The following is a 10,445-nucleotide window of genomic DNA, read 5'->3' as shown; positions in this document are numbered from 1 at the left end:
CCCTGCTGGCCGGGGCATGTGATGACATTTCTCCCTGTCTGGGGACTGCAGACCTTCACTCATGATGTAATTTTCCAGCTTGCCCAAGCTCTCTGATCAGCTTCCTACAGCAGCTGTCATAGAACAGCACAAAAAAGCACTGGCATCAACTCCTCCTCAAAGCCAAGCCTGAAACTGGTGAACGGAAGGACACTGCACAACTTCTGACTAGCAGATTGCCTGAAGGACATGATTTGCTAGTGAGGCCTGAATGACAAGAGCACCTCACAAAGGGTTACACTGGGCTTAAAGACACAGCACAATGGTTCCTGATCCTGTCTTCCACCCCAGACACAGACTTGTTCTGACTTACCAGAGATTTGCATTTCAATAACATCTGCCCCTGGCTCAAATAGCAGACCCTGCTCTTTCCTTCCCTTCATGGGCACATCCCCTTTCTCTTCCTCTACAAAATGTGATTAGCAACCTTGTATAGCACACTGTACTATGTGGAGCTGAGAGATTCTTTGTCACACATATGGAAGGGTACCTGGAATGTTAACAAATAAAGAGACATTGAAAGACACAAAAGCAGAGTCATCACACTGAGGTCAGGTGAACTCTAGGTACTTTTAATCTGGTAGGCACAGGGACTATAGAAAATCAGAAAAAAAAGCTGGAACTAGACCACAAACAACATAATAGTTCTTTCTCCCATCAGAAAGTTGGATGATGGACCCATTAACTAAGGAATTTTATTCCTGAAATTCAGAGAAAAGTGTTGGCAAATTAAGCAATAATAAAGAGTAGTCTTCATGGAAAGTTGAATACTTAGTAAATAATAGAGCTAGGATGAATATCTTTATGCACATCATTGTCAGCCACCACATCTTCCTCTATGGGAAGGTGAAAAAAACACAACTGTATTATTGAAGGTTCCCTACATGATCAAGACTGGTACAATGAATCTCTCCATGTATGTAGAAAGCTGATTTAATAGAACATCTCACAATCTGTGGTCCAGGTAGTACAATAATTTTTGCCTGTCAATGGAAATTTGAAGAGTTTAGTAGTTGTTCTGTTCATGAGGCTAGATATTTCAGTTGGCCTTCAGTATACATCAAAATACAGAGAAAGCATGCTCTAATGCTGATAAAGGAATGAACTTGTAGCCAGTGCTAAGGCAAGCAGGCAAAGAAAGAGACAGAGCTTCTTCCTTCAATATACTTTATATATGAGGCTACCTTCTGAGGTACAATCCAGATTAAATGTGGATCTTAAACTTTGTTTCATTATTTTGGTGTTTTCAAGACAGTGTTTATATGTGTAGGCAGCATCAATCCCAGGAAATTCTAACTGTTTCTGCATCCTGAGTGCTTGGAGTAAAGGTGTACATAGCCACCAAGCAGCTGAAATTGGATTTCACCTCAAATGATCCAAATTAAAGATGTGTCTTTAATTTCAAAACATTAAAAAAAATCTCTAACAGGTATACCCAACTCTTTGAATTTTAGTTATTTCCAGATATAGTCAGTTTGACTACCAGAAATAACCATCACAACAGCCAAGAATAAAGAAATGAGAAACATTTCTTACCTGAAGGAGGCAGGGAAAACATGCTTTTCCTAAACAAAGGAAGTATGTGGATTTTACTTAGGAAGGTTGGACATGTCCATGTAGAATTTTTCCTATTCCTAAACAGGTGAGTAAACAAATTCACTTCTGAACATGCTCACAATGTAAAAGCAGAGACATGTAGGGGTATTCTTACTGCAATGTCATGCAGAGACATATGTAAATTATAAAAATGATGGAATCAAATGCCTCTGGTATATTCATCTTGTACCAAAATGTCTTACCTGAAAACTAATAAATGACACAATGAAAAAAATATTGCTTTGGAACCTATGTAACTTGTCAGTCTTGATGCTCAGTCTAACAGCTAACTGTACAAATACCATTCTCACAAATGGAAAAGACAGAGAACACAAATACAGAAAACTGCAAGGAAAAGTCACTCAACAGCACCGTATACTCTGCTCTTAGATGAATGGTTACAATGAACTATATTAACCTTAGAATGAAGCTGCTTTGGTCTCTGAGAAGGCTGGCTCAGTGGATGGACACACCTCCTTCTATGCAAGACCATAGGGACATCATTTTAACTAGCCCTGGTTGCTGCCTGTCTCGGGGCTGTGATATCACTGTAGGAAATTCTATTTTTCCCTTTTTCTAACTTAAAAAATAAATTATATGGCTGTTTTCCATGCATGTGTCAGCGCACAGTACTTGCAGATGCCAGAAGAAGGGACGAGATGCCTTGGAGTGGAGCTAACTACCATATTAGTTTTAGAAATGGAACCTGAGTCAACTGTCACAACAGCCAGTGCTCTTAATTGCTGAGTGATCTCTCTAGCCTTCCTTTTACTTAAGCTTTATTTCCATCAAGTATTAATTAAAATGTATTATATCACTTCCTTATTTTATCTTTTCATTTATTCCCTTCACAAACCCCTTCTAAATTCTTTCTTGTTAGGTGTGAGTGAATAAGTATGCTGAAATTCATGAAAACAACCTGCTGTATCCATTGTTGTTTTTTATACATATATGGATAATTGACTGATTATGTTTTATTAGACAGATAATTAGGGAGCTCATCCATGACTTATTCTCTCAAATGGAGGAGAATTCTACTTTTCAAGCAGTATCATGTGTATAACCCTGACTAGGCTGCCTTGGAGAGGAAATACAATCCAGACTAGAAAACTGAGGGTAGTAAATACTTAGGAGTTAAGAGCACTGAACATTCTTTCAGAGCATCCAGCTTCCATTCCTCTTACATATTGAAGCATCTCTACTATCTGTAACTTAAGAATCAGCAGTTCTGCTGCCATCTTTGGACTCCCTGGCCACCATAAGTTGAGTAGAATTAGACCATAAAAATATTTTTTAAGCTGTGTGTGATAGTGCATTCTTTTAGTACTAGCAATCAGTACATAGAGGAAGAAAGATTGCTGTTAATTTCCCAGGGTGTGTTACATAGTCTACACATACACACACACACACACACACACACACACACACACACACACACACACAGAGCTCATGGGCTATTCACTATTATTGATTGACTGAGAAAGAGAAAACTAGGGCCAGTTGGTGGTTGTGTACATCATGCAAGCACCACCCAGAAGTGGACAGCTGCAGCATTTCAACAACACATTGGAACAGGCCTGAAAGATGTTGGTGAAGAGTGAAGGGGGCACAAAACAGCTTGACCACACAGCTGCCATGACAGGTTTAGGGACCCAGGCACAGCTGCCATGAAAGCTTACTGGTAGGCAACATCTGGATCTATAACCTGATACCACCCAGGGATCCATTCAAGGATGGTCCAGCAACTAAGGAAAGTACCTGGCATTCCAATGATTCCAACCATTTATAAGAACAGATAAAGATGGCCAGATGTCTGTGTGAGGGTGTCTGGCCCCCTAGAACTGGAGCTACTGATAGTGTGATCCACCATGAGGGTGCTGAGATTTAAATACAGATCTTCCAGATTAATCAGTGCTCTTTAACCATTGAGCCATCTTCCCAGCCCCATCATTTAGTCTGTTAACTACAATTCTAAATGGTGGCTTTATAACTGGAGAGAGTTTACTTTCTCCTTCCTTGGCAATTGATGTTGGTGTATCCCTTTTATGTATCAATTTATTGAGTATTTGAATTTTAATAGATTAAAGAACAAATGCCTACTAGATTAAATTAATAAATATGTAGCTTTATACTAAGTAACATGTACTTATGAACTTGATTAAAATAAATAACCTAATCTTTCTATGTATCTTAGGGCTCATACTCTCGTCTAAATTTTTCATCAGAAATAACATCTAACCCTATGCTTTATTGTTTTCCAAGCTCTTTAGCTTTATACAATGAAACGGTATTTTCTGCAAATCTGCATTAGCTGGTACTGAAGTATTTGCTAAGAGTGTTTCAGATGTGTAGTTAGAGTATATATCAAAATTTAGAACATAAAAGTATAGAAATTTAATTGACAGGGAGCCCCAGTGTGTTAGTCAAGGTTCTCTAGAGTCACAGAACTTACAGAATGAATTTCTCTCTCTCTCTCTCTCTCTCTCTCTCTCTCTCTCTCTCTCTCTCTCTTTCTCTCTCTCTCCCTCTCTTTCTCTCCACCTATCTATCTATGTATCTTGTCTCTCTCTCTCTTTCTCTCTCTCTCCCTCTCTTTCTCTCCACCTATCTATCTATGTATCTTGTTAAAAATGATAAGCAGCACTGGCTACCATTTGGAAAGTTCATTAAGCACGAACCCTGAGATAACCCAGTATCATAGCTTTATTAGGAAGGGTGGGGACATAAGAACCAGGCCTTCAAAGGGAGCATATTCAGGGAGCAGAGAGAGAAAGAGATAGAGGTAGTAGGGGCAGCAGAAAATAGAGAGGGGAGGAGGAGGGGTCTGTATCTGGCTTTTAAGGGTTCCAGTCAACATGCACAGGCAGGATTATGGAGCGATCCCTTGCTTATGCTGATTATGTGCCCATGCTGTCACCAGCATGAATTGAGGACGCAAGACACAAGACCCTTTGCTTAGTTCCTGAACATGTGCAGCCATGATATATCTGTTTGTACATACATATGTGTGTGTGTATATATATATATATATATATATATATATATATATATATATATATATATATATATATATAGAGAGAGAGAGAGAGAGAGAGAGAGGTGGGAATTTATTGGAGTGCCTCACAGGCTGAAGCCAAAAAATGGTAAGGTATGAGTGGAAAGTTGATGAATCTAGTTGATGCTCAATCCCACTATGCTGTCTCAGCTATTTTTTTTTAATGCTGGAATCCTAAGGAAGTAGGCTTCAATGCCAGTTAAAGAATGAATGTTCTGTCAAGGCATGTGAGAGAGGACATAATTTAATACATAATCTTCCTTTTTCCCTTGTCCTTTCTGCAGAATGTATGACCCAGATTGAAGGTGTTTCTTCCAGCCACAATATCCGGATTAAAGATGTCTGTAATCTAGCATCAGTATCTGGATCAAAGACATGTTATCTTCTTGCCTCAAGGTTCAGATCACAATTGTTCTGTCCAATTCTGAATTATATCTCAAATATAGTCAAGTTTACTACCAAGAATAGCAATCAAAATCCACCCCTTGTCAATTTGACAATTGTGTCATAATTAATTTTTAAGTGAAAACAATAATCAGGTCCTAACTTTGCCTATACATAATACAACTCTAACACATGCAACTGCAAATGCATTATATATTTAGAATAGTGGCAATGTATATTGTGAGATATCTTTCTAGTATCTCCAACTTACATCTAATAATAAATGATATTCTCTTTTTATTTTTTTAATTTTAGTGAATTTATTCTTTAATTATACTCATGATATTCATTAATTACACTCAAGATATTAATTGCATTTGTGGTATTCATTGATTACATTCACAGGATTCATTCAATATTTATATTTACAAGATTTATTAATTACATTAATTTTATTGATTTATTACTTTCATGATATTATGTCCTGATACTACTGTCCATTTGTGGGGTTTTTGCATCACACAAAACAGAGATTCTGTACTTAGGAAATCATTGCTCTATATTCCTTTCTTTTCCACCTTGAATTACATCTAATATTTCTGTCTCTATGAGTTTGTATATTCTATATATTATATGTAATACAATTCTATAGTATGCGTCCTTTGTTTGAATGTGAAAACATTTTATGTACAACAGCAAGAGAAATAATACACAGATAGCCTCAACATACAAACAGGTTATAATTTAAAAGTCCAATGTTATTTTAAACAGTAAAGTATTTTCTCTTCAGAAAATAGTATAAATGATAACATTTCCCAGTAAGCCCTTATAAGCCAAATGATAGTGGAATTATACATATAAACATTGATTAGATTCTGGGACATAGAAGAAACCTATCTTCACCTATTAAGAGAGTTATGCTTTACTTAAGTTGTATAAATGAGATTCCTACTCATCTTCCCCTTCACTGTTTGATTTACAGCAGACATTTTTCTATAGGCTAGTCCATAATCTATAAAGACTTTAACCTCCCCTCCTGAAAATACAGCAAGCATATTCTTTCAACAGCTTGATATATTACAAATTCTTATCATAATAGTGAAATATTTCACTAAAGCTTGCCCAATGATTGGGCAAAAACAAAACTTATGATAAGCCACATTCATCCTAGGGTCCTCCCTGCTGGGCAGACTCCCTGGATCTGTGGGTTGCAGTCTGATTTTCCTTTGCTTATATCAAGTATCCACTTATGAGTGAGTGCATACTATGTTTGTCTTTCTGAGTCTGGGTTACCTCACTCAGGATGATATTTTGTAGTTCCATCCATTTACCTGCAAATATCATGATGTCATTGTTTTTCTCTGCTGAGTAGTACTCCTTTGTGCATATATACCACAGTTTCTCATGATTTGGAATACTACTGATACATAAAGAGGCTTTACCATTCTAATTATATTCATAGGGTTTCAATTCATTATGTGTTGTTTTATGCATTTGAAGAATATTATGATGTGCAAAGGCTTTACCACACTGATTACATTCATAAAGTTTCTCTACAGTGTGTTATTTTATGCCTTTGATGATGACTATGATAACCAAGGCTTTACCACACTGATTACATTGATGGGGTTTCTCTACAGTATGTGTTCTTTTATGTCTTTAAAGACTTGTGACATTCAAAGGCTTAACAACTTTGATTATATTCATAGGATTTCTATGATGTATGTTCTCTTATTATTTCAAAGATTTTTTGATATTCATATGATTTAGATCCTGTATGTGTTCTTCTTTGCATTTCAAGATAAGTGTATTGTGCAAAGGCTTTACCACACTGATTACATTCATAGGGTTACTCTCCAGTATGTATTCTTTTATGCCTTTGAAGTGTTTTGTTACACAAAAAGGTTTTACCACATTGATTACACTCATAGGATTTCTCTCCAGTATGGGTTCTTTTATGCCTTTGAAAAGTACTGAGACATAAAAAGGCTTTATCACACTGATTACATTCTTAGGGGTTCTCTCCAATATGTGTAATTTCATGCCTTCGAAGACCACGGTTTTTTTGCAAAGGCTTTACCACACTGATTACATTCATAGGGTTTCTCTCCAGTATGTATTCTTTCATGCAACTGAAGAGCATTGTGATGAGCAAAGGCTTTACCACACTGATTACATTCATAGGGTTTCTCTCCAGGATGTGTTCGTTTATGCCTTTAAAGATGAGTCTGACATAAAAAGACTTTTCCACACTGATAGAGTTCATAGGGTTTCTCTCCATATGTGTTCTTATATGCCCTCGAAGATGACTGAATTGTGAAAAAGCTTTACCGCACTGATTACATTCATAGAATTTTTGTCCAGCATATGTTCTTGTATGCATTTGAAGACTTTTGTGACAGACAAAGGCTTTACTACTTGAATTAGATTCATAGGGTTCCTTTATAGTAAGTACTCTTTCCTTCCTTTGAACAGTACTGGGATATGCAATGGCTTTAACACATTGAATGTTTACACAGGATTTCTCTCCAGCTTGACTTCTTCCATGACTGCAAAGATAATTGGCATATGTAAAATGATTAACACATTCAATACACTGTTGAATTTTTAATTCTACATGAAGTAATTTTACAATTAACTGTAAAGTAGAATTAGATATTAGCAGTTTATCACTGTTTTTACAATCATGTTTTCCTCCTTTATTAAGAGGTTTTCTGCATCTTTGAAGATGTCTTTGATGGTAACATTCTTTATTACAAGATTCACATTTACAGAATCTTTTTTTTATATGAGTATTTTTAGATATTTAAAGAGAACTGGAAAAACACAGTTTTTTTAACCCATATTTCAATCATAATTTTTCCTATACTCTGAGTCATAAATTTGCTAAGTGAACTAGGACAAACAGGGGTATTTACTCTCTTCTAGTACTCATAAGACTTTTCTACTTCGTGAGTCTGTTACTGTATTAACAATGAAACTGAAAAACCAATTACTTGTGTACTTGAATCAAATTTAATAAGTATACTTAACATGGGGAATGCTGTATATCTTCAAATTGTTCTGAGACAGAGATATGGGATATATTTTCATATCCTTACACTGATATGACTTGAATCTAGAGTGACATATGATATACTGAGCAAAGGAAGAACAATAAAAGGTTTCCATCGTGAGTAGATAGTTTGATTTTCTGTCCACATTGACCTGTGTTACAGGAATAAGCTTTCTCTGTGACAATTTTCTTGACTTTTGACTCTAACTGCACCTCTTACTAAACAGCACAGTCACAACAGTTATATGAATATCTCTGTTATTACTATGGACTATTTGTATATTAAAAGGTTTTTGAGATATACTTATCACCTCTTAAATATGTAAACATTTTGTAATATGAGTAGTATGAAATAAATGGATTGATGGTTCTACAGCAAAGCACTCATGGTAGTATGATTCAAGATGTGATATCTTAAGGAACTGTTTCCTTGCTTTCTTTCTTAGAAGAATGGTATGCAAATGCAGCTCAACAACATGAAATTGAGGTAAATGTATTTGTGAGAATTTAATAATTATCACTGTAGTTTAAGCTGTACTTATTTACTGTTGCTTTTGTTTATAACTTACAGGACACATTACAAATTCTTCACAGGTACATTTGTATCAGTTTGCACATAAAAATTACCTTTCATGTCTTCTAGAACTTTGACAATGTTCTTCATTATTATGGTCTTCCCAACTGTATCCTAGAATAGAGTATCACAAATTATATGTTATATTGTTGACCATTATGTAAAATTTTAGATACTATGTGCAGTCTACCTTAGAACCATACCTGAGTTGTTTACCTCATTCTTCTTTATCAACTAAATTACAGAAGAACATGAATTATCAAGGATCAGATGTCCCCTTATTTTAAAACATGAAGAAAAATTCTGTCTTACCTATAGTGGTGATGTTCCTGTAGGTCTCCAGCATTACATCTTTGTACAGATTCTTCTGGGAAGGATTCACCAAAGTCCACTCTTCCCAAGTGAAGTCTACATGCAAGTCATCATAAGTCACTGCTTTCTAACATTTCATACATGTGTAAAATAGACAGCATAATATTGACTACATTGTAAATATATACTTCTTTGACACTAGAGTCATACAGTCTTGGTATTCTCTATACCTATTTAATGACATAGAAGTTATAACATAATCACCAATTCACTTTAGAAAAAAATGAATAAAATCTCTGACATTTCTATCCCCTTGGAATAGGGTATCATCTTGCCAGAGAAATGCCTATTAACAAAAATAGAAACAAATAAATAGATCAACAGTACAGAGTACACATGAGAAAAATTGTATGAACAACTAGTAACTAGAAAAAGAAAAATAAGATGGACAAATGTGGTGTATTGCCTCAGGTCTTTAACCTCAGCACTGAGAATGCACAGGCAGGTATGACTGCCTCTAAATTGAATGTCATTCTAGTCTATGCAATCAGGTCCAGGACAATCAGAAGGACATATTAAGATCCTGTCTCCCATGAAAGAATCAGTCAAACAAAGAAAAGGAGTTAAGCATATGTTACTATTCTGTATTAATCTTCCAGAAACTTGAACTGTCCTAATTTAACCTGTAACACCAATAAGATTTTACTAAAAGTCACTGTGTTTTTAAACATTTACAAATGGACAGACAAAAACAGTAGCAATATAAATGGTTAGTAAACAACATTAGTAAACAACAAAGGGCAAGAGAGATGACTCAGTAGTAAAGAGCTCTTACTGATCTTGCATAGAGAATCTATTGCCATTATTTAAATGGGGGATCACATCTATCAATTATTCCATGTTCAGTGTTTCTGATTTCATCTTTTGATAACTGTGAGGACCAGGGACCACCATGGTACATATCAATGCATAGAGGTAAAAATTTCATATTCATTTAAAAACAAACACAACAGGCAGAAAGAGGGTCATGCACCTGCAATTCAATGACTTGGAAGGCACAGGCTATATTAATGTCATGAATACATGCCACCCCAAGAAGTAGAATGATACTTTCTGCCAAATTTTAAAAATCCAAAATATGAGTAAAACTCTGTACAGCAGCATATACTTGACATGTACAAAAACTTACATTCCAGGCCCATTGTCCAATAATATAAAAACAAAAAAATCCAGGAATGTTGGAACACTATTAATTCCAAGACTTGGGAGCCAGAGTCCAGGGGATCTCCAAGTTCAAATCCAGCCTGGTGTACAGAGGTGTACTTCCCATAGAGTCAGGGCTACACAGACAAACCTTGTCATCTTCAAAAACAAACAAAGAAAAACATAAAATGTGTAGTTTATCAAAGTGCCTTAGCACTGAATAACAA

The 10,445-nt window shown here is 35.7% G+C and overlaps 1 protein-coding gene across 1 annotated transcript; it reads right to left on the bottom strand.

The window, feature by feature from the left end:
- Positions 1–7,245: 7,245 nt before the first annotated feature.
- On the bottom strand, positions 7,246–10,217 carry LOC131900937 (zinc finger protein 431-like; the record flags this gene model as incomplete). Its single annotated transcript, XM_059252248.1, has 5 exons — positions 10,205–10,217; positions 9,226–9,245; positions 9,016–9,142; positions 8,757–8,817; positions 7,246–7,288 (listed from the first exon to the last, which is right to left on the bottom strand). Coding segments are annotated over exons 1-5 (264 nt in total), but the record flags the coding sequence as incomplete, so codon positions are not given.
- Between the last annotated feature and the right edge of the window lie 228 nt (positions 10,218–10,445).

This window comes from Peromyscus eremicus, unplaced genomic scaffold, assembly GCF_949786415.1.
Source record: "Peromyscus eremicus unplaced genomic scaffold, PerEre_H2_v1 PerEre#2#chrX_unloc_1, whole genome shotgun sequence".
Classification (NCBI taxonomy): domain Eukaryota; kingdom Metazoa; phylum Chordata; class Mammalia; order Rodentia; family Cricetidae; genus Peromyscus; species Peromyscus eremicus.
The sequence above is the reverse complement of the archived record's forward strand: the minus strand, read 5'-3'. Positions and strand labels throughout refer to the sequence as shown.